This window comes from Stegodyphus dumicola, chromosome 12 (genome assembly GCF_044657685.1).
Source record: "Stegodyphus dumicola isolate Sdum_Otavi_A_Nest chromosome 12, ASM4465768v1".
Taxonomy (NCBI): Eukaryota; Metazoa; Arthropoda; class Arachnida; order Araneae; family Eresidae; genus Stegodyphus; species Stegodyphus dumicola.
The window spans coordinates 56,535,317-56,561,945 of NC_140779.1; the positions used below are offsets into that span (position 1 = coordinate 56,535,317).

Sequence of the window (26,629 nt, forward strand, 5' to 3'; positions counted from 1 at the left end):
TTCTCATTCGTCGTTGCGGATATTGGTCGATCTTGTTCAGGTTTCGAGATATGGATCCAGTGTCTTGATCCCGTTTCAACAAATTTCAAACGACACTTGATGTTACATTAAGCTCTGAAGCAACCTAGGCTTGTGATAGGCCTGCCGCCACATTACCGAAAATTTTCCATCTCATTTTGCCATCCATATGTTCGTGGCTACTCATTTTACCTGTTACCGTATACAACGTACCCAACTCATGCGAGATGAACGGCAAATATTGTAAAGGGATTAAAGCACACAAATAGCCAAACAGCCTCGGACGCTTGTATCACCTCCACAATCACAGCTCCACAGACACGCTCAGGTTCGCTTATGCATTCGACTCTGAATATTTGCATAACTTTTTTGCGGTATAGTTAGTACCTTTGGTACAAAACGTTTGGCAGAAATAGATATAGTTTGCAAATTCTCTAACTTTTGCAAACGAGAATATATATTCCTACTCTAATACCCGGTCCGGTCATCTCTTATTTGCTTTAAATGTTATTGAATTATATTATTCGTATATTCTGGTTGAAGTTTTTATGCCTTTAGTTAATCTGCATGCAATAGTTTCAGAATAATAAACAATTTAAAAGTTTAAGTATCGCTAGACCTATACATTTTAAACTCTTAGTATTGCAGTGAATCAAGTTAGTTGGTGCACTAACTTCAGTGTCTTTGTTCCCAGTAGGACCACTAGTTAACTTTAAGCTTTTGTGCGCCTAAAATTTTGTCTTTGTGCCCTTTGGACGAATTAATTATTTTCGCATAGAAACTCCAATTTTAATTGCACAAATTGTTTTTCTTCAATCTTTTTTTACTGTGCTTGCTGTTTAAGGTTTTTCTGTATTATAAAATTTTTAATGAAGATGTTTTAAATTTTTTTGCATTTTTTTCTTGCTGGTAAGTGAGAACAGAATTAATTAAATCAGGGATATTTTTGTAATAAAATTCAAGTGAATAAGTTTAAATACAGCAAAAAATTGTGTATAATTTGATAGGCCGCACAAGGAAATCATGTGGTGTCCACATCATACATTTTTAATGGAATTTTCATGTGGCTGCTTTAAATCTTGTGCTGTTTTCTAATATTGTAGTTTTAGTTCTAGTTTGAGATTACCCTGTATGTACAACAAATTCAGAAAAAAATGATAAATATATATTACTATAAGCCATATATGTTCGGAATCACCCTGTATATACAACAAATTTAGAAAAAAAATTATAAATACATATATACATATATAAGCCATACATGGAATATTATATAAACTATATATGGAATATTATATCAGCCATATATGGAGAAAATATATACAAAATATATTCATTAAAAAAACATTGGAGATACCTCAAACTTATCAAAACTAAAATAGTTAAAATAATTAAAAAAATAGTACTTTAAGATCAGAATTCCATAGTTGTAATATAGCAGTAGCGACTGTAAATGAATAGATATTAAAAAGTATTTTAAAATACCGCTTTAGAATATTTGTATCGAATTTTATTTGAACACACAGTCATTGAAGCAATAATTAAAATCAATTTCACTTTGAAATTTAAGCTGAATGTGTTCTTTCCACAGCATGGTATTTAATGAAGTTAAATAAGAAACTTGTAATTCAAACTCTAAGAAAATAGAATAAATTCTTCTATGTAACCTCACTAATATGAAATTATGATCTCTACTCTCTATATTTTATTACTATAACTACTTTTCATTTCATACGACGAAATAAATTCGAAATTTCGCAAAGAAATCTCAAGACAATGACAATGTAGAGTGGTAAATGAAGAGTTATGAAATATGACTCCAATCAGCGTGAAGATTGAGCAATATGCAGGATTAATACATATCGCAGCATTTAACGAATTCCTAAAAACGTTCTTTAGAAGAGCTCTTTTAAAACAAAAATAAATTTCACAGACGGGGCAAGTCTGAAGAAATCGATGCATCCCATTACACCTGGGTATAGTCCCTTTTAAAGAGCCAATAAGATCTGTAATCTGCCAAAATCTCATGAATATTTGAATCTTATTTTTAGTAATTTCTTATTTGCGTCATTGGAATACAGTATCTTATTTAGGTATTTCCAGCATGCCTTAGTGGTAGAATTGTAGCACACTCAAGAGGTCCTGCACATTTTTCACGTCTCCTGCTATCAACACCTTAACTGCTAACAAAAACCCTAATGACTTTACAACATCATAGATCATGAATAAGATACAAGTGAGGTAAATTAAACATGTAATTTTCTTTATCATTAATTATTGCGTTGTAATTTCTTGTACTAGGAACCAAAAGTTAACAAAGATTTATTGTATTATTAACTTTGTGTTTTGCCTAATGACCTGATGGTCAATGGCCAGGCATTTGATAAATAAAATTATTGACTTTGTATTTTATTCTATATTCGTAATCTTAACAATAAAAGGGGCATAAGATCTATAAACTTAAAGAGATTTACTTGTTGATCAGCTCTACGAATCTTCCAATCACAAATCATTTTTATCTAAGTGATTATCTCAATTTAGGGACAATTATTTAGAGAGATGAGATTACCAATGGACCACATTTGACGAACTCTGATGTATTTAAATAAGTGAAAAGAGCATAGCAAAGCATCATTTCTATCATAATTACATATTATAGTAAATATTATTCATTATTAAAGAAATAATTTCAATTTTTAGATCGCATTAGGAAAAAAAAACGTTTATGTCAGCTTGTAAATTTTAAGCTGAAACCTAAACAAAAAACTGAGTATTAAAGAAATCGCTGAGAAGAGCAAACCATGATTTTTTTTGAAAATCTACGCAAGCGAGGCTATTATACATGACGAGACAGAAAAAAAAGAGGGTTGAGAGAAAAAAAAAGTTGTAAGCGATTTATGACAACACTTATGTTCTCTTGTTTCGACTCTCTCTGACACGATGATAATGCTACTATAAAGCTTATACAATTCGTATGTGTTTGTACATAATATTACACTCTGTGCTGCTTTGAATATATGAGTTACGTTTTACATGCAGTTTACTTTTATTAAATAAATTACGTTCATTTAAATGAAATTTGTTACAACATGACGCAATGCATGTTAACAAATGTTATTTACTCTTTGAGAAGAAAAGTTCGGAAGTTTGCGAAATCGCGCCGCTTTGACGATTAGTTTGGAATAATCTCCAATAAATATGCTTGTTTTGCTCGGCTTTCTTATGAAAGAAATGATGAACAAAAAGCAATTAAATTACAATTAGATAAAGCGAATATTTGTCTTCCTGTGTTAAGTACACTTATGCAAAGGTGAAATCAACTCTCATTCTGTAATAAAAAAAATAAACATTTCCTCCAACGAAAACATATGAGGTAAATAAATCAATTCACCGACAAAGCGAACGAATATTGCAAAATGAAAAGGATTATTTGCATTCCCGCCTTAATAATATACGTGTAGGGAAACTAGGTTTACAGGGTAATTGTCAAAGACTTATTCGACTTCGGCGTAGAAGAGGAAATTTACAAGTAAACGAGCGAAGAATTATTTACTTTCCTTGACTTTTATGTACCAAAAACGAAGATTAAATAAAGCAAGGTAAAATTACAGGACTTTCAAAGTATAAAATACATACAAGGGATAAAAAATTATGTATTAAACAAGTAAAAATGCTTAGTTAGCATTCTGTTTATCATTAGGTATGTTAAAAGTCCAATTCTATAGAACAGGTTAAGATCCACAATAAGCTTTCTCTGATTCGAAATTCACAGACCTTGGAAGAACAAGCGAACAAATTAAATTCTGTCTGAAAAAAATAGAAAATCTATCTTTTTATTGCAAATGAAAAATTTTTAAATAAATTTAAAATTACAGATTAAATGTGTAATATTTTAAACTTCATCAAATATTTTTACAGTACAATTGTTTCTTCCTTGCTATTCTTAAAAGAACAGTAGTTGTTAAGAAAGAACTACATAATGGTGTTTAGTAGTTACGCTCAATAAAAACAACGATTGTTATATTTTTAGTGAAGCTATGAATCTGAATTACCAATATTCCCGTACGCATTCCTGTTCCGTGATCTTAAATTTCTGAAAACAATTCAGCTTTTATTTAGATTATATGTTGAAAAGCATATTTTTCCTGATTTTACATTTTCTTTTATTTCAAAATATTTTCGAAACAATAATAAATTTTGACTGTTACTAAAATTATTTTAGTCAGACTACTTTGAATATAAATGAACTTCAGTGTTAAGGGCTTTAGTTATATACTTAATTCATAGAATTTGACTTTTATCATCCAGATAAATACGGATTTTTTTCTAAGCTCATCCTAATATCCATACAGTTAAGCATAAAAGATTCAAAAATATTTTAAGATTCGGTTTCGGAATGGAGAAAAGAACTCATTTTTTTAAAAAGTTTTTCTGTTGTTATTGATATTGAAAAGCAGTTTAGTAATATTAATGAAAAAAAACCCATTATTTTATTTAATAATATGTATTGAGAATATTGGAGAGTTTTCTGATTCAAAATGTGAAAACTGAAATGAATATTGAAATAAATAAATTAAATATATTACTATAACATATCAGTTTTAGTAATGAAAGACCTAACTAGAAACATTATTCAGTTACTATAAAAATTAATCTTAATTTAGATTTTTTTTTTCAGAATTTCAATTCGTTCCCCCAACAAGTCATTTATTGAATTATTTAATAGATGAAGCATTTCTATCATATTTTGAAGAATTGCTATCTCGTTATGAATAATAAAACATGTCTTTATTATTATTATCATAATCTTCTTCTAACATGTTGTCTGGTCATTATACCATTTACTTTCATATATTGATTTTTTCCCACAACTCTGTACGTCAATGAAAGAATTCTAATCCCTAAACTTTGCAAGCACAGAATGTGAAATCAGCCCATCCGAAAAATTTAAGAAACTCTAATATTTACATTTAGGAGCGAAGTCCGTTTTCAAAAGCTAAAGTTTTGAAGTTTATCTTAACATGTTTTTGAATACAAATGTAGCTAAGATATTTTTAAGCGACCAAAAAATAATTTATGACACACACAGGTAATTCAAATTCACGCACAAATTAGTAACTATTAAAATAATATTCAGCGTTAAGTTATCTGTCTCTATAATTATTCTTATTCTCAAGATTCTACGAATAATGTATGAGAAAAACAAATACATAAATTAGCTGACTCACTAGAACATTTATTCTAAAAGCGAAATTGTGGAAAATGTCGGTTTATTGAAATTAAACATTATTATTTGTTATAGGAGTAGTTATTTATTTTTATTGATGCTAAATTTTGTATACGTCTTCCCCAGATTTCGTAGTATCCTTAGTCATTGCATTTTCCCTGTAATAGGGAGAAAACATTACTTTGCAAATAAACTTATTTAGTGTAGTAAATAAAGTAAAGTCAGTATACATGTAGCTTTGTTTATTTCTTTTACAACTACATAATGAATAGATGCGTTTTCATTAAAACAGCAGTTATAACCAGAAGTTAAGTATAACTAATGCTAATAATGTACATAAATAATAATGTAACAAACGTTAACTAACAGAGAATACTTAATGCATGTGAATTATATTAATAAATAATTATTAAACATTGATTACATATTCTGTGAAGAATTATTCAAGAAAGCAAGATATATATGCATTTTTCTGCTGTTTATCTATATGATATATATGGACTTTAGGGAAAAAATAAATGCCCAGTTTCAAACAAAACGTTGTTATCAAACAAAACGTTGTAGGCATCTTTCCTCTTGCTTAAACCTTGTTAGAATGAAAACAACTATAAATTAAGTAAAAAATGAATGTATGAAAAAGTCCGAAAATATGCACTTTTTTATATATTTTCTGCGGGCACATATTTTCTGTGGGTATGCAAAATAGTAGATAGTATGTTAGAATATTGTAAGGAATTTTTATGTTTCTTACTGCATGCCTTCTGCATATAATTGATAGCGAATTTAGTTAGCATTACGAAGAGCCAGCATACGAATCTTGGAAAAGCCAGGAATTCTCCAGTTTCTTGGATTCGAAAATCTAAATAACTCCACAGCAGTCCCGATTAAAAAACGTGGTGGACGATAAATCGTCACCAAATGGTTTTGATGACTGCTTCTCCTCCCTTCCAATCTTTAAGTGGAAGAGAATATTAGGAATTTTAATCTTCCTTACTGCAGAAACTTGTAATGTAATTGGTGGTAACCATAAAAAAAATCGAAGTTCTTTTTTCTTTCGTTTTCACAGTTATTCAGTGTAAAGCGTTCTCCCAAAAGTACATTAAAACTTTATGAGAAAAAATAAATACACATGCTATCACTTCTTCCTGAAACATTCATGCGAAACAGAAAAATATTTTAACCAACATGACAATGTAACTTCCACTTTTAATGTCGTCATGATTTAAAAAAAATTAATTCAATTTTTCGGTTGCTCATGAATTGACAAGCGTAAGAATTTATATTGGTAATGATCACAAACAGATTGTCAGATTACTGTGAATTCTAATAAAAGTATATGCTAACTGTATATTCCAAAATATTAAGACTGCCATTATGAAATCTTTAATAATCTTAATTAGATTCTCAGATGAATAACTAGCACCGGAAAAAATACATGAAAACCCAAAATTGTGTGTATTCCTCAAGGTTAATTTTGTTGGAAATAGTTTTCGGATTTGAGTAATTATTTTACAACAAAGCATCATCCTAGATTTTATATGGCAATAGTCACAGTCCATTTCAATAATTAATAAATTTACTGTTTTTTAAACTAAATTAAGTCTTCCATTTTGAAGTTGGAAGCTATAAATTGTTGGTTTTAAATTACGCTTAATATTGTCTGTTGCTGTGAATATTTGTTTGTATATATGAGTTTCGATGAATTTGCAATATTATTAACTTAACGTACATGATTTCTAATTTACGTAACATTTGCAAAATGGCACCATGCTAATATTCATTATAAATAGTAAATACTCCTTCAGTCAGTTTGACAACAAAATATTTCCATTTTCTTTAATTTAACTGAAAACATAGATACATAGACAGGTGTACATAGATAAAAATATCGATATGGGTACACCTAAAAATACCTTTCTATTCCATATTAAATGATACTTTTCTGTCAGAGTGAATAAAATGGACAGTATTTCGATTGACAATGTCCCACTAAGCCACAATGGATTGAATTCCTCCTGCAGACAAGTAAAGATGATATAAGGAAGGAGATTATTTATGGACTAAATTCAAGAAAACTTGCAGTGTAAACGTCTCAGTGGAGACCGAAAAGAAGCTATGGAGTTTCGGAATATCTGGGACGGAAGCCCCAAAATGTTAAAAATAAATCTTGCTGTTTCTACTTCAGCTATTGTTATCTATTTTTAATGGCAGAATGGAGAGTTACTTATGGGAGGTGAAGTAAAATATTGGAAAATAAAGTTTGTGCTGGCGTAAGGAAAAATAGATTGCAGCGGTAGCTTTTTTGAAATAAGCAAGAAGATACGTTGAACTCAATACATTTCATGAATATTTTAAGAGTAAATTCGAATTTGATATCATTAATTTATACATATCTGATTCTAAACACATCTACAAATATTTATACGTCTGATTATGGTGGTACTGAATGATAAAGAAAGAAACGTACCATAAATTGGATTGTAAAGAAAATGTATTCTGCCAAGTAAAAGCTCCCACCAGTAGATGAGTGGGTTAAAACATTTTAATTCTGGGAGTTCAACCTACGCTCGATCCCAGGGGAACGGGCTGGCTACATGGCCGTTTTGAGTGAGTTTCCCCATGTATAATATGAATATGGATCAATTTTCCTTATAAAGACGTCAACGAAGGCATCCTTCCTGTTGGCAGGTAGACCTCGTGTGCTTTGCTATATTCATATGACATAACGTAACATAAACCAAATAAAAGAATTTTCAAAGTAAATAATATTAACTCTAACAGTTTTAGAAAATATTATACGTAACCATGATCTGTCATTTAACCATACCTACAGACATCATGAATGACCTCGGATCAGGGTAGTTGTGTCTGTCATTGTCTGTACACCTTGAGTACGTATTTTGAGAATACTGCTGTTTAACCTCCATCACAGTTTTGACGGATAAAGTAAGAAGACTTCTCCTTTTGTACCCTCAATCTCTCTAGAACATTTCCACCATAAGATTTCAAATGTTCCCTCTCGTAAAAAATTATAAACGTCAGTGCCTTACCCAAAACTCCTATCCCAGTTTAATCCACTGGCAAGGATTTATACCTCTAACGCCAGTCTGACCTAACGCAGCGAGAAAATCTGAATACTAGAGGATTTTAAACGCTTGTGTTATACAAAGAATCTCAACGGCCACGCCTTATAAAAAATTCCAGCTATGGCCTAGTGACACTTCGGCTAAACACCATTCTGAGTGAGCCTGAGAAGAGGACTTTTGTACATGCGGATTTTAAACAACCGTACTAGCATGACCACCTGCATGGAACGTTTTCAACCAATCGCCGAGCTTATCGGACAAAACAAGATTACTTACGTACTAGATGATTTTAAACTCCTGTACCGCATAAACAGTCGCAATATGCGTACCTTATCCTTAATTTCAATCATGGTACATCTGTAGGGGACTTGCGCTAATAGCTAATCAGTCAGGATGAGTGGAAAGATTTTTGAACCAGAGGATTTTAAATGCCTGCACTGGGTACATATACCAAAAGCCTTACACAGAATTTTAATCCCAGTCCATCGGAGCGTATTTAATCGCTGTTCTAGCTCATCAAGATAAAGGACGTTTTATAACCAGATTTAAAATACTCTTGTAGAGTCATTAGATTTCTTTGTTGCTGGAGACGTGAAAAATGCGCAGTGCACTCGCCGAGACTCGAATCCTGGACCTCTCGAATACGCTTCGAATGTGCTTCCAGTTACGACACAAAAGCCTGCGGAAATGAGGGAGAAAATATCTTATATACTCCTCCTTTTAAATGGAGACTGGGGATTAGGGGACTCAGTTGACTATTCCTGGTGGTAACGAATTGTCGTCCATCATCTTTTTAGTTCGGGCGCCACTTGTACAGCCATTAGGTTATGTCGATGCTGAAACGTGAAATATGTGCGTTGCTGTCACTGGGATTCGATCGCTGGGCCTACCGAATATGCTTCGAGCATACTTCCAATTACACCATAAGGACATGCGGAAAGGATGGAGAAAATAAATTATACTTTCACTAACACAAAATATCATAATCGTCCATACTATTCGGATAGAGATGATCAGATATTTCATAAGAAATTACAGAATACGAAATCCATAATTTTTCTAGCTAACGATGTGCTCCAAAACACATAGTTTTGAAATATTCTCTACTTTATGAGAAAGGGTTCAAACCACCGAACACTTAGGTATAAATATTTATTTTATTATCTCAAATAATTAGTTTACAAATTTAAAAAAAAATAATTAAATTTTGTGAAGACCGAAAACTGAGTAGATCTACTACACATGCTTAAAACATCATTTAAAATGAAATATACCGGACATGACTAAATTATAATTTCGTTTTCCTATGCCTTCCTAGAGCAATAAATTAATTATCGTAATAACACCGAACTAGCTCAATAAAAATGAACTCTGAATAATACTGAGAAAACAAGCATTGTTTATGATTATTTAATTAGTTGAGGAGATAGCAAAGCGTTTTCGTCATAATTGAACATCATTTAAAAAAACAGTCACAATTTTAGTTTTCAGAAGACTTAATTAGATTTGGTGTACAAAACTGTTTGTTTAAGTTACCATAACAACCAATTTTTTTGTGTGTGTGTGTTTGGAATACATTTCTTCATGTTTAAGATGAACGCAAGAGGATAATTAACACAATAAATGAGAAAGTTACTTGAATGGGAATTGGAATTTACTTGAATGCACTTGAGTGAGAAATAAACATTTAAGAAAATACAGTTGCAGTGAAAAGTCGAGTTTATGGTCATATTTTACAATCAACTTTGTAGAAACGGCAATCAAAAACATATCGTAGTGAAAATAAGAAATTCACGAAACTGCAGTTTTTGCTGCTTTCATATGAATGGATTCTCACGGTTGTTTTGCAACATTTTATAAAGAACAAATGTCATTTGCATTCAAAATTGTTCTTTAAAAATTACAATCATATTTCTATTAAGATATTCCTTTCCCCTCGAAGCTATAACATTGCGGATTCCAGTTTCAAATGTGGCGCCTCTAACATCTTTTAATTTCAAAATATATGCATATTATATATTTGAAAGTAATACAAAAATAATATCGAAATATTTGTATAGTATTATTGCATGGCAATAGAGACAGCTCTTGATTTATCCGGATAGCGCCGTAAACGACGGTCTTGATTAACTCAAAATCACGGCTAATCCGAGTGCTGTTAAAACCACAACAAAGCGGAATTTATTCTGTATTATAATTACAGGAAATCTTATTAAATCGTACCAACATATTTAAGCAGTTTAATCTGTAGAATAAATTTACTTATTTAGATGCATAAAGAAATTAGTATTTAAATTTCTCAATCTCTTTATCGGATATCTTCTTTCGGTATAGCATGGAGGACCCTCGTCACATTCCGCATCGCTTTGGACGTCATGTTACTAGAAAATCATTCTTCTTTTAGGACTCTTTCAGGTTCAGGAACAGACAAATAGAGAAAGATACAAGTTAATACAGTCGATGACCGAAGACTAAATCTGTTCTAAAGACTGTAAATTGTTTCATAACGTGTGACGAATGTGTCCAGCATTATCATGGAGACCATGAGACTAGCTCCACTCGAGCTCGTTTAGGTGTGTTTAGGACGTAAGATCAGAGAGTGGGCGTACGCGATAGATTCTTCACAAGAAAAAGTGTCGAAACATCTTTATACGTCTTAATATTCTTTGTTGCTTTTTCCGGCTACTTTCTGCACATTTTCAAAGTTGTGATCACAGCGAGAATCGCAAGCCTACCAAATTTAGCAGCGACTTCAAGAAAATGCTGATTATCACAAATTTATTTTACATTATTCATAAACGCACTTTAAAGGCAAGGCACGCTTCTCCTTAAACTTGATTCAGCATATCATGACTTCCTTTCTCCGTAGATGTGCTAATTTTGAAATGCAATTTTAAATTTATTCTCGCTGCTCCGTTTTCACTGCCGCTGCTACATTGTCCTTATAATCCGGATTCACTACAGTCCAGTTTTAAAATTTCAAAACAGACTCAGGTTTAACTGAGCGAAATAAAAAATAAATTTCAAAAATTAAGTATACAATTTTTAATGCATAAATGATTGTAGCCTTTTCTTTATACAGACAAGTATATTTTCTGTATGCTATACTTTAATGCTCACTTTATCACATAAGTTTACATGTTTAGTGTTTTTTCTTATATGCTTTATCATATACATCTATAATCAGATAGTTCATTCTTGAGTTCTTCCAGCCTATCGCTATAGCAGATGACAAGAGCACTGAACAGACGAGCTCCCGATTTGACAACAATGTCTAACATTATCAGAGATCAATGCTTTTAGCGCGAAACATGTTGCTATGAAGCATATCAGATATAAACATTCTGAAAATATTTCATTTGCTTCATTTGGTTTTGAAACTCATTTTTCTGAAGTCATCAGTAATGGAGCAGAAATTCGCCAGTAGCTTGGCTTCAATGAGTTAGATTTCGCCAACCTAATCAATTAAAATGCTAATTAGTAAATTAGTTATTACCATAGATGAACAAAGGACTTATAGAGGATGGGAGAACAACTTAGATAATGATAACTATTTTGAAGTGCCACAAAAATAATAGTAGCACAACCATCCAAAAGTATTGGTGATTTTATGGAATGTTTCGCAATTTCTGGCGTTACGTAAACATATGAGTCTACGACATATTATGTCATTTAATGGAATAATAATGTTGTTAGGAAAATAAAAGGATAATTCCTCTTGTAAAAACGTAAACCATACTTATTAAATCGATCATCGAACTACAGTACTGCAAATAAACGTTATGTTTCTTATTTAGTTTTCAATCTTACATTAACTTATAATAACATATATTGCATAAAGAATGTGCTACCATTAACATATAATGCATAAAGAATGTGCTACCATTAACATATAATGCATAATGCATAAAGAATGTGCTACCATCTTAATTTATCAGCAAGGTTCCGTTTAGTAACATGCTATTAATGATTAAGTTTTCAGACAGGTGCAAATTAATGCGCAAATTTTCAGTTGCGAAATTAAATGGCCTCGCTATGGCTTATGTATTTAGAAGCCCTTTTGTGTAATAAGTTTTAAAAGACAAAATAAATACTAATTCGATTATTCTACATTTTCTGGGAAAGTTTTATTCTTAACATATTCAAGCAAAATGTTACATATAAAGTATTAAATTATTTATTTATAAGTAAAATTTTCTAAAATCAGAGGATGTGTGTTAAGAATGAGTTTGAAAACATTAAAGCTGAAAGATTTTTGCAAACGAAGACTAAGGTTTCAGTTCCAGACTGATCCATTACGCTCAAATATTATAACTAGCAAACTGTAATATGATCTACAATTTTCTAGCTAAAAGCGTTTCGGGATTTTCGAAGAACTTGTTTTCTTTGATATTGAACATAAGCTTCTTAATGGGAGATGCAAGTTTCTCTAATTAATTCTTTAGAACTTGACTGAAATTCCGAAAATATAATTCCAATCTGTCTCTGCAGTAAATATAAAAACTAAAACGAGAACATTAGCATAACGCCTGAATAAACATAGATATTAATTTCGTTAATGTATTAAGTTCCTAAATAAAACGGACAAAGAGAACCTGGACAGCCCAAATGAAGAAAAATGTCAAATCGATTAAACTATCACTTCGGTATTTTACCTTTTCAATTCATTATACTGGAACTGGCAGTTTTATTGTTATCGCTGTTTAATTTGTAAAAAGCAATTTATTAAATGAAAACAGCACTCAATAAAATGAATATCTCAGTATTATGTCAAAATACATCATCTAAAACATAAATTTAAAAATAAATGAAAATACGGCGTTCGAGGAAATTAACATTGTAATTAATGCTTTCCCTTTTTTTGCCATCATTACTCATTTCATTAATAACTCTGTTGACAAAACAACTAAGTTATAGAGTTTATATTAGCACACAAAACCGTGATAACTTTAGTGGGAAAATTATTACTTTCTGTTCTGTGCGGTTTTCAAAATAATTAACTATCGGTCACTAATTCGAATTAATGCAAATGTTCATTAAAAGGTCATAAAAATATATCATTTTCAACAATACGAAAAGCATCAGCAACTATAATATAAAAATTAACTATAGTTTTAGGTATCACTTAAACCATCGATTAGAATTAGTTTCATAATTTCAGAATTACACACTAAATATATAACATTTAAGCTAGCTTACTTTCCAAAAGCTATATCGAATTCTATTTGTTTTAATACCTGTCATATTTTCCGCACAGTACACAGTGGACATACTTTTCAATTTCGACAGTATTTTCACTCTGCTTAGTTTTTTAAGATTGTATTTAACATTAATAACGTTTTGAGCAAGTTTGTAATACAAGAAAAATCTAAAAAAAAGCTTATTGTAAAGAAGTTGTGAAGATTTTATTTATCGTCATTTACTATTCTGATTCCATCTTTAAAGGCTTCTGCTTTTGATATGGGAAAAGGCTCCAATTGTAAATTTAAAGTGGTACTTCAAAATAAGGGAGAACATTCTGATTACAAAGAGTAGCAGATGTTTCCATTTTTCTAGAATGAAACCAGAAATCGTCGTAAAAATATCATTTTTTGTCGATGATTCAAATATAACAAGACCTCTGGGGACAAGAACTCTCACGCATTTGTTGCTTTCATAAGAGTCAAAAGGGACCCGTTTTTACTCCAAAAGAATCTGACATTTAAGGAGAATATGACGCTTTTTAAATCCCATTTTCACCTTAGAAAAAGGCGCTTTCATTTTTGTTTACATATGCTGTATTGTTGCAGATCAGCAATTGAATCAGCAATTGATCAGCAATATACCTTCATTTTCTGATCTTCAAAAATTTAAAAGCAATATTTTCTGTAACCTCTTTTGTAGCATTTTTCATAAAGTACATTAACTGCGTCACAAGTTCTTACAAGCACTGAAAATTTTAATTGGTGTCAGTAGCTTAGCAAGGTTAAGTAGTACTACTGTAAAGACCTTATTTTATTCTAACCAATTATTTTTAGTTCGACTGTCCCTCCTGATTTCAGTTTCCTGCCGCAATGTAAATTTTCAATGACGTAGTGATACAAAATCTAAACTTGCTTCAGAAGCCGCGTTTAAGCTGCGTTTCAAGAGTTCGTGAGTAGTGGTAGCGGAGTTAGTTCCGAGTTTATGCTGCGTGTTTGAAATTAGCTCTGTAGGTGATGTTAAACACCTATCAGATTATGCTGATATTCTAGGCTGGGCTTCTAGCTGTGCGCAGCCGATTTGGGGATTTAGGTAACTAAGGAGCCACTCGTTAGCCATTCAGATTTATTGTGATTTGTTACATTTTTAATATCTGTTAAATATAGTTCCGCCAGTGGTGGTGGTGAATTGTCAGCACCGAGTGCGTGCATCTTGTTAAATTTATTTTAAATAAAAAGGTTATTTAAAATCTTCTTCTGCAGTAGTTAAGTTACGTTGTGTACTTAATACTGTAAATATGTAATCCTTATGCTATGCTATGTCATATCATGTTGCAATGCTGTGTCATGTTATGTCTATGCTACGCTATGATATGTCAACATGCAATGTCCACCTGTCGCATAGGTCATGCCATATTACGAATTGTATGCTGTAAATATGTAACCTCAATATATTATGTCGCTCTGCTATGTCCATATGCCATTCTATGCTATGTATAATCTATGTTTAACTATGTTATATCGCTATACTATGTCCACCTGTCTTGCAAGTTACATTACGTTGTGTATTTAATGTTGTAAATATGTTATGTCGCTATGCAATGACTATATTCTATACTATGTCACGTCGAAATGCTATGCCATCTCATATCTGTGCTGAGCTATGTTATGTCCCCATGCAATGTCCATCTGTCGTGTAGATATTTTATGTTATAAACATGTTATGCTCTAGATGGAGCGGGTCCCGGACTATACCCGATTAGTCTTTGAAAGCCGTCCGAGTGTTCGGCCCTGCTGTAACCTGTCACCTGCAGTATCTATTCTTCAAAGACATAGAGAGTATTTGCTACTTCGTCTCCTATGTAGATTCTACATTTTATGCTTCCAAAAAGAGTGAGACTTTATAACTACAATCCAAAACATATATTGCAGATCTAAGTTGAAGATGTTATATCTACCGCCCAGCTAGGAAAGGTGTTAATAACGGTGTTCAAATCCCAAAGAAGGCTTGTATGTTTATAAATATATAATGCTTGTGCGGCATAGGGCACTCAATATATATTTCGAGCCGAAAGTCTTCTCGAGAGGTTGGAGGTAGAAGACGAGGGGTGAGAAACCCTCTCACCCGTCACTTTAGGTGCTCTCCTTCAAAATTGGGAAGTGAGTAAAGTCGAATTTCACAAGTATGGTGCTCAAAGCTCTTGCCAACGACAGAAGCAATCTTGCACTCCTTGACACTCACACACAATAAAGTTCGTGGAATTTTTCTGGTTAAGTCAGACTATTTAGATTAGTTGCAAGAACACAGGTTTTATATACAACAAGCAGTGACCTTTCAAAAAATGCTTGAAGAAATACCCTGAAGTTAATTTCTGAGATTGGACGTTACTGAACCTCTGGTTTAATTTTCAACAAAGTAAATTTGAAATAGTTTGTAGAGGCATTAGGTATATTTTTGGAAGGAGCATGTAAGTTTGCTGGCAAAGTATCCAGAAGACAGCACTTACCCACAAAAAAAATCGCGTGGTATAGGATCTAGGTTTAAAATATTATCTGTGTAAAATAATGTCATCAAGCCCTCTATGACCAATCTAAGGTCAAGACAGTTACTATTAAGGAAAGAAATTACTAAAATATTGCGCAAGAATGACATTATGACATCGTAAAGTGTACTTTAAATTTACGCATCGTGAAGTATTAAAGAAGGTGCAACATATGTAAGCGTTACGGTGTTACGGATATGGATATGGTTATTAATAGGCCTAGAGAAAAGACTGTTGAACACTGATAATTCGACCGATTTTGAAATCCAGAAAAAATATCATGGCTTTCTCCATGTGTAGTTGAAAGCTAGGCATTTTCTCTTAAAACATTCTCTTTCAATGTATCTCTTTACATAGTTTGCCACTGTCAAATAAAATTATCGATGTGGTCACATGCATTAAGTCGAAGCAGATAGAGCGTAAAAATTCTGCATTCAATTTCTATGTGTTTCCATTCATTTCTTATACATAAAATAGTTACTGAAATTTCCGCAAGCGTGATAAGGATTCAGAGATCTTGACATTTAGCGAGAATTAGCAAAAAATTATCAATTAGTTCGGGAGTAGATACAGAGGGAAGAACTTCAAAGAGGAACGTGATACTGAAAACACCAGTTAATTTTAAATAACGGCATGATGTATTTGTACATGATGTAAATTATCTTTGATTAAAGTTTTCTAAATAAATGTCGTATATGGAATTGTAATCGAGCCCTAAAATAGAATTCAAGAAATAAAAAGATGTTAGGAGTAAAACATTAAATTGAGAAACGATATAAAATGTGCTTTAATTCTCGTGCAAATTGATGTATTCTGTCTCCCACATAATTAGAAAACCTGCATGAAACTTTATGGACAACAAAAATAAAATAGGAATATTCCCAACTGTTTAACGAACATTTTTTTTTTAAATGCGATTCTTTTCTATATATTTAGAAATTATTGAAAAGAAAAATTTCTTACTATCATAAATAATTTCATATTCCATAACTGCTGAAGGATTTCCAGTTGGTCCTAACTGAGTTTCCAGTTTGTCACGAGACTGTGCTTCTAAAGAAAATGGTAAAAGAAATGAAAAAATATGGTAGAAACCTTTCAAGGTTTATTTAACAAAATATGATATTTTACGAAAGAATTACTTTCCAATTAATAGCTCAATATTCTTTATTCTATTGTGAAATGTATTTTAAAGTTAATTTAATTGAAATTTAATTTTAAATTTATAGTTAATTTTTAATTCTTGCTTTTCCTCTTTATCTCATTTTCCGTAATGCAAGTATTGTCCAACCCACAAGACTAAGAAAATCTTATTTACGGGAGTAATTAAAATTTTCTTGCCCTTCTCAGAGGCTTAAATATATAAAATTCTTAACAGAAGCTGATAATTAATTTCCTGGCTTGATGACCACTGACATGCTTACCCCTATTACCTTTTTCCAGCTGCAATGACAGTGACCAAGATTTTATTAAATGCGGTAGATGTGATTCGAATCGACTTCCAGTAATTGGAAATATACTATTTCTAAGTAATATATATATATATATTTGATTCGTATTTCAAGTTAAGTTTTAAGTGCTTCCCTGCCTTAGCATAATTTCTGGTTTTTATACTTCACACCAATTACACCAGTAATTCTGCTATGTTTTAATTCCTTTTAAGTTCTTAAAACAAAACACATATGGATTTCACTTGCCATTAAATTTTTTCTATAAATTATTCTTAATTTACTGGCATTATGTTGCTGCAGTATGGTATGTAGTCTACTCTACTTCAGAATTATTTCATCTTGTTAGTCAAATTCTTTAAAATGTAAAGTTTTAGACAATTTGACAAATAAATTTTAGTTAAGAAGCTACATTACGTATTATATTTTAATAATATTTAAACCTCCTCTTATTTAAACCTATTCCTTTACTCTTTCTTTCTTTTACCTCTTCATCATATTCTCTGTAAAATGTTTAGTGCAAATGAAGTTACGAGCGCAAGGAATTCTACATCTCAACCGGGATTATGACCAACTACAATATTTACTGAAACTTGGAAAGTTCCACGGCTTAACTTAGAGACAAAGTTCCATCTGCTAAGAAGTTAGATTAGACACTGAAGACTCGACGAACTAAATGCATTAATTATTTAACTGACAAAGAGAGCTACCACAAACTCTCAAATCTCTTTGAAAGAATCAAGGAATTGGTTGCATAGCAAACAAGTACCTTCGAATCATAATTCTGTTATGCTTTGTAGCAATTTATTATTCTACAAACAAGTTAGCTAATAATTTGATATTTTATGTTTTGTTTAAATTAGCAGCTTCCATGTAGATACGATGCGTCATATTGATTCAGGAAACTACCTATTGTATAAAAGACCTATAGAAGAGTTTGTTAAGCGTAGACTAATAACGCAAATTTTCGATGCAATGATATGGCTCTTCTTTTCCTTCTTTGAACGGAGAGAATGTGTAGGCAAGCCTCACGATTTCATTCCAAATTCCTTTTGGATTGGGGCAACGGACGTTAGCCAAAAAGACTATAAATAGACTGGTTTCGAAATTTCCTCTCCCTGTATCTGCCCTCTTTAGTGTTAGGCTGACACATGCAATACTAAAGAGGACTGCAAGACTTGTCCGGTAACTTTTCGTTCCATGTTGATTAGGCTCTATAATATTCTTCAGCAAGTTCTCGTACTTCTTCATATAATGATTTTTTATATTATCTGTGAACGAGATCGACCACGCATCCATATTAGTTTCGACCAGCTATATTATTTTAAATATAGCTGGATATTTTTTCTTATTTACCAAATCCTATAGCATTCCTCAAGCATGATGTCAAAATTTAATTAGTGACATCGGAGATGTTTCAAGATTTCCCTTAATTCGATGCCCTGGTATTCACGACGAACTCGCCAATGTCATTATGTGACTGGTATTATCTAGGTTTCATGTGACTACATATGCATTTGAATTTCTAATAGAACATTAATATTCTGAATAAATATCTGTTTCACAAGTGAAGACAGTACGCGTACTATACAAGTCAGCATTTATCTTTTATCTAATTTTAGATTATTAAGGCGCAGCAAAATCAAATCTTAATATTCTTTTCATTGAGGGTTATTTCGGAAGTAGTGCAGAAAAAACAATTAAAATATCTATTTCTATATATTTGGTGCTATACCGTTTAAATTTTATAAATCCAAGATGTTTAACAAACATAAATATCCGAGACGACTCCCATTTACATGATATTTAAAACTCATGTACTGACTTAAATTGAAATATTTACTAAAGAAAGGGCTTTTCTTCTACATATAATTTATTTTTGGCATTAAGTGTTGAATAGCTTTGCTTTGTTCACAGAAATTTCTGCAGAAATATAACTAATTGAACAACTGCAGCATAAACCCAAATTATAAAATCATCTTTTTTGTAGGTAATGTAAATATTTCAGCAAATGGCGCTTTACCGTCTAATAAGAATATAGAAATAATTTTTCTATAAACAGGTTTCTTAGCGTACCGCACTAAGTATCCTGACTGCAGAGTGTTTTCCGTATCAATCCTGAAATCGCAAACGCTTATAAAAATTACCGACTGCTTGCATTATGAGTTATGTAGATTGGATGTATTTAAAAACTGCTCACGAATTCATGTTGCTAAAAGTTCTAAGATAACATCGTTAACTCACTCCAGAGGAGCAGGTAACATAGCTGTTCATCTGGTGATTCAAGAGAGTAATTATGAAAATTCAAATCAACAAGCCGACGATGAAGGTAAAGTAAAAAGCATTATCTAAGAAATATCAAATTATCATGAGCCCCAGAAAGCATTTTTAAACCTATCTTCCCTGAATGTAGGCACCACTTAAATGTTTCTTTGGCAAGCGATGAATCACTCACATAACGATGCTGAAATGAATACGAACAATTATCAAGAACTGAAATTTGGAAACTTCCAGCAGCACACATAAACTCTCCTAATGTGCAGTTAATTTTCCGCAATAAAAGTTTTCGTGCAGCCATCATGAAAGTCATACCTTTTTCAAGGCAATTTTAAATCTTTGAACTCGCAATAAATAAGCAAAGAGTGTCATCTGAAAAGCATCAATTATTCTGCATAAAGCTAAGAATTATTTTGAAATAAAATATCTTTTTGTCTGTTTCGAATTTTAATGTCTCTGTTAAATGTTTGCAATATTTTTCTTCATATATTATTTTAAAGGAATTTAAATGGAATTACAATATTTAATAATAATCGTCATTAACTGTCTTATTTACTAATAAGCTTTTCTTTGTTTACTTAATGATATTTTCTTTGTTTTAGAGATTAAGGTTATAATAATATCTTTAACTTATTTTGAAGTTTGTAAAACAACACTACCAGTGAATTTTATGTGTTGCTGAATTTATTCTATAAATTATTGTTTATCTACTGGCAATAATTTACTGTGATATGAATTATTTAAACCATTAGATTTTAGACAATTTGGCACAAGCTACATGGTAAACTTTATTTTTACATAAAAATTACATCTTTTAGTTTAACATTATCTTCCACCCCCGTCTTTGCACATTTTTAGAACGATTTTAGGGTCTTTTAATTGATGTCTAAGGGTACGTTAGATTCTGAAATAGATAAAAATCTGCAGTAATTTTGAGCTTTTTCCTTTTGCGATTATGATACTCAGTATACTTATCTGTATCGTATGCAAAAACCGTATTCAAAAGATTTAATTTTTAACGAACTTATAAGCATTTAAAACATATGGTTGTCCTTTAACTTTCGGAGAAAACGTAAATGTTAAAAGGATATCTACTCTTGTTAAAATTTGTATATGTAACTCTTTATTATTATGGCCCGTCCAGACGCTATAGTGGTTAGGGGAGCCGAGTGCAATACCGAAGGCCCCGGTTCGAATCCCGGATTACGCATGGATGTAAAGTGTCTATCCCCTCACAGGAGATAACGGTTGGTGCCTATTAAGTGCCTCCATAATAAAATGACCACCAGTTCTGGCCTTAGGCGTTGTGAAAGCCTAAATATGGCTAATGTCAGCGATTTCATAAAGTTTTTGAATTATTAGAGGAACATTTCTTCTCGGAAAAAGCAAAAAAAATATTCTTCATTTCAAAGCATGTTTACATGCGGTATTTAGAAAAAAAGAATAAATTAAAAAATACCAGGCGAAATTTCTCATTCCATATAATAAAATGTTGCCAGAAATTTTAACTCTAAAATATTTGCTTTCTTTTAATTCTTTATCGAAATCTTTCCAAAAGTGTGTAAACACCCTCAATATTTTAATAAATAATGCATCATCGTTCAGTAGCAAACTAAATATGAATTATTTGATCGAGCCGAGGATTTACCGGACTTAACATATCTTTTCTTCGTGATCATGGTGTAAATGCTTATTTAAATTAGAAGTTAGGCATATTATTAGGTCGAAAGCTGATATTCGAGAAGAGAGCTGATATTAATTTTGTTTTGGCATTTTGCGTTGAAACTTTAAATGTCCGTTTCACTTTTCAAATTGTTGCCACCAAATATTAACACCCTGTGCTATATTTAAAGAAATTAAATAATGAAGAATGTACATAAATGTATGTATGCTTCTTGCATTATAATAAAACAACGGTAACTAGAACCATCAAATTTTGAATAACGTAATCCTCCTTCGAATATGGGCATCTGGAAGCTTTAAGTTAGAATTTGGAATTTGCTTTATTATTGATTTTATATTTTATAAAACTTTAACGAATTTTTAAATAAAAAGCTCAGATATTTTAAAGAGAGCAGTGGAAACACTGTAGAGAATAAAGCATTTTAATGTCCAGCGCGCTAGTCTGTCTATCGGAAATCCTAAAGATATGCTCTTTTAAATATTTTGTGATATAGCTGTTGAGTTAAATTTTATGCTTTATGTGCGAAGGACATGGTATTTAATAAGTAAACTTTAAACACTAAACGTTAAAGAAACGCTCCTTCGGTCTTAATATAAAATCTGAAAGCTTTCAGATTTTTCTTTTCTTATTTAAATTATGCGAGTAATATTAAAATCTAAAAATATAACCTTCGGAAAATAGAAATAGAAGTCTTTAAGAACTAAACACATTAATGTTGTTACACGACAAGAAAAAAATAGTGAAGTTCATTTCTTTTTTCATCAACAGAAATCGATCTTCCTTTGATAATTCTAAGTTTATTTTAATCTAGAATTTTGCAGGGAATTCTGACTTTTAGTACTTCTGCATTGCTTTATCTAGATCTTGAAATTATAGTATTTGATACTTGAAAGATTTCTAAACAGTAATGACAACATAAGTAATGTCATTGTGTTTATAATATTTAACTTTTGAATATGTATTTACGTTTAATCAAAATAAAAAACGATTTTTTGATTGGTTTATTTCTTCAATTTTGCTTTGATGTTTTTTTTTTTTTTTTTTTTTTTTTTCTAAGAAATGTTTCAAGAACACTTATTAGAACTTATGATATTAATCGAAAAGTTGAAACAGAATCGTATAAGCTCTTAAGACTACACAAGAAAAATAGCGTAAGAATGAATATTGAAATAATTATTGAAACAATATTAAAAATGACAAACAAAAATTGTTATATTTTAATTTCAAAATCCTGAGGTAAATTTCTTTCTTAAACTATTTTTAAAATTATTTATAAAATATTTATCATAGTTAGAGGGCTTACACACATGAAAGACTAACGTACACGATTTGTGTTAATAAATTACTATTAAAAACAATGGATTTTGTAATTTTTTAAAAAACTCCATTTTGGTTTTAGCAGTAAATTCACTTTATATATAATAGACAAAGTTATTATTGAAATCATCTAAGCTATTTATCAAATTTATTCCAAACTTAAGTTCTTTTAAGAATTCCAGGTATTAAATGTGATGAAAAATTAATTTATATCGTTCTCTACATTCCAGTTTCGAAGTAACGATGGTTTGGCTTATTTACTTACTGCAAAGTACACTAGGGCTATCTGCCTAAAGAGAGAGGTGCCTTCGTGGAGGACTTTCTAAGGGAAACTGGCTCGAATACGCGTTACACATGGTGAAAACCACGAACCATGCAGCCAGCCCGTTCGCGGGATTCGAACCTCGGACTGAACTACCAATGTTCAGCGAATTTACCGCCCGGCCGCTGGTGGGCTCTGTGGAGTAACGAAAACTAACACTTGTTAGCTGCTTTCGTATTTGGTTAAAAAAGCGTATTTTAATGCGAAAGAATTACCTCCAAATAAAAAATGTTTAATCACGTCATTTGTAGAATGGTTATTATGTAGAACTTATCAACGACAAAACAAAAATAAAAATCAACGACAAAACGAAATCTAAGGCTTTTCGATAACAAAATAAAAATAATAATATTAAGAAAAATCTGAAAACTCTCGGATTTTTTATTACGCCCAACGGGGCGATTTTCTCATTGACACATACATACACGTTTCGAGAGCATTTCGGCTAACGCCTCTTTGGGCTAAAAATATTTAAAAACAGCATATCTTTAGAATATATGATAGAAAGTCATATGTGGTGGAGATAAAAAATGTTTTATATTACCACTACTCACTTTGAAATCGTTGAGTTTCTTAATGAAAAATCCGTTAAAGTTTTACAAAATATGGAAGGGACAATAAAACAATAGTTAATAAAAAGATCGAAATTCAAGATTCGGCCTTCCAGATGCCCGTACTAAGGTGGAGGACTATTTTATCCAATATGCGATGGCTCTAAGTGCCATTGTTTTTTCAAACATACATACATTCATGCAGATTCGTCATTATTTAATGTCTTTAAATATAATACAGGCTATACTATTTGATGGCAACAATCTGTAAAGTTATACAGCCGTTTATAGTGATTCGACACAAAATGGTATTTCGAGAATTAATAGACCTTCTGGGCTCACATCCTGTGAGGTGAAAATTGAATGAATTTAGCTTTTTGTGTCAAATACATTATAATTTAGCAACTTCATGCCTTCAGCTTAAAGAATACTTGAAAAAGCATTAAAAAGACAGAACAATATTTATACTAAATTGCATGATTCTGTTTTGATGCATGGTAGTTTACATGCAACTAACCATTCTAGTTAAAGTGCTTTTTATTATATCATTTTAGGAGCATAGTTGTGTTTCCTTTTTGTAAAATTGCTTAGGCAGAAACATTGATATTATTTCTAGATGCTAATTAAGTTCCAACCACGAATTTCAAAATTCCTTGCATGCTGTCAACGCCATGATGTGCTAATTTCGTAACCGCATTAACTAGCTACACAGCTGCTAAAATTTGTCACTGCAGCTGCTGCCCGACGCGTGAACAATGAAACTTCGACCCTATTTACCTTAGGAAACAAAAAGGAGGAATATTTCCACCGCCATCGAAGAAACAGGGAAGTGGCAATGGTGGATATCCGAGTCAAAGTGCTCATTATGCGCGAGCCAGAGGAGATGTTTACACTGGAATCGGTTTTCGCAAGAACTTCTCTAATGAGAGGCAATTAGCGACCCGCGGATACAGGAGGACATGATCCGGAGTTGAGGAGTTCTGGAGCTGCCTCCTGAAAACGAATATTCTACGAGAAGCCGGGAATGAAAGCTCTATTTTGGATAGTTTACCTTCTACTTCCGCCGAGGTACAAAATTAGAATGCATCTCATTCATCTTGAAAGTGAAGACAGATGAAGGAAACTTTCTGATTGTTTGTAAAGCACATATCAACCTCAGAATAAAGCAAGAATCTTGAAGTTGTTATTTGACATCTGGAAAAACGGAGATAGTGGAACTCTTTTTTTGGGGTGTTGGTGAAAAGGGCTAAAGTGTTTCGGATTTAAATTTCAGTTGGTAATAAAATTATAAATATAGATATAAATGTAATTATATAAATGTATAAATATAGATATAAATGTAATTATAAATATAGATATAAATGTAATTGCACGACACCCACGTATCCCGCAAACGGTACAAAAACTTTATTTTTATGATTTTTTTTTATAATTTGGGTAAACGTTCATAAGATTGCAATAGATAAAATATTTACTGATTGGATGCACTAAAAACAATTTATTAGAAAAATGTTCAATTTTTTTTTTTATCTGAGTTTCACAGACTGTTAATTTTTGTTTAATTTTTTTATGCCTTTATTCGTCACGTTTTCGCTTAGACCAGATGTTTATGTAAACCTACGCCGCTTACCGTTACGGTAAGCGGCGTAAACCTTAACTGGCACCCTGAGAGCAATTTCCTTCCTCTGTAATGTTATTTGTTTTTATAACCCTTTCATTAGACAAGGACGTTTAACCACTACCATTCTACCTGAGTTTAATAAATACATAAAGAAGGTAGAAGTACATTTTTTAACCCAGAAAGGCTATTATGCGCAAAACGGCATTTTGCATCGAATCACTCTAAATGTCCTAATCACTCTTCAAATTGCTGCCATCAAATATTATCGCCCTATATTATATTTAAAGAAACTAAACAATGAAGAATCCACATGAATGTATTTATGTTTCTCGCATTGTGAAGAAAATAACGGTACCCAGATTCATCAAAATTTGAATAACATAAACCTCCAGCCGAGCATGGGCACCCGGAAACCCGAATTTGGAATTTGGAATTTGTTTTATTATCTATTTCATATTTCATCAAATTTTAACGAATGTTTGATTGAAAAGCACAACAATTTCAAAGCAAGCAGTGGCAACACTGTAGGGAATAAAATATTTTTTATCTCCAGCGCACGAGACTGTTTATTAAAAATTATAAAATTATGCTGTTTTTAAATATTTTAGTCCAATGTGACGTTAGTCTAAGTGGTCTCGAGACATGTGTGTGTCTGTAAATGAAAAAAAAAAAAAAAACTCCCGTTTGGGCGTAATATAGAATCTGAATGCTTTCAGATTTTTTTTCGTCCGATATAACTGCATTGTAACTTGGAATAGTTGTTTATTGGAACTGTAATCCGGTCTAACTTTAGTTAGGTAGCGAATTGACCAATAAATAGAAATATTTGTTCTTTACTATTTGTTGTTGTAATTCACAAAGTAGTAATAAAAAGTAAAGATACATTCGAATGTACCTTGTGATTCATAATAAAGCGATAATTCACAAATCATTCGAGTTAACGTCGAAATGTTTGACATTAGGAAGCAAACCAAACATTTGTAGTTAAATAGACATGTTTAGACGTTATGATGTAAGCATTGTTAAACTGTTAAAGATAGTAATTTACTTATAATGCTAAAGGAAAAATAAAACTAAACATAACGAAGATTTTACTTATGATTTGATACATAGCAATTTTTCACTAGATATGTGTCACATTATCCTTTGTAGAATGTCAAGTATTTTACACATAATCAGGACATTTTTGTCTACATAACTCAGTTGGACTCCGTATTTCTTTTTGTTGTTGTCAGTTGTATTCAGCAACTATGTGTGACAGAAAGGCACTGGATTGGATTATTGGATTATTTGAATATCAAAGCATTGTAATGCTTTCTGCTTAAAGCTAGGGATACCTTCATGGAGGATTTTCTAAG

The 26,629-nt window shown here is 31.5% G+C and overlaps 1 protein-coding gene across 4 annotated transcripts in view; it reads right to left on the reverse strand.

Annotated features, from left to right (window-relative positions):
• The window catches only part of LOC118197446 (uncharacterized), an 873,067-nt gene that overhangs the window by 234,736 nt on the left and 611,702 nt on the right, over positions 1–26,629 (reverse strand). For 2 of the 4 annotated variants that reach the window (XM_085827733.1, XM_085827732.1), the window contains exon 4: positions 17,018–17,104. The exons of the other annotated variants lie outside the window; for them this stretch is intronic. In XM_085827733.1, the coding sequence (XP_085683859.1) occupies positions 17,018–17,104 (87 nt within the window). The remainder of the gene's footprint in view (positions 1–17,017; positions 17,105–26,629) is intronic. 4 annotated transcript variants of the gene reach the window in all.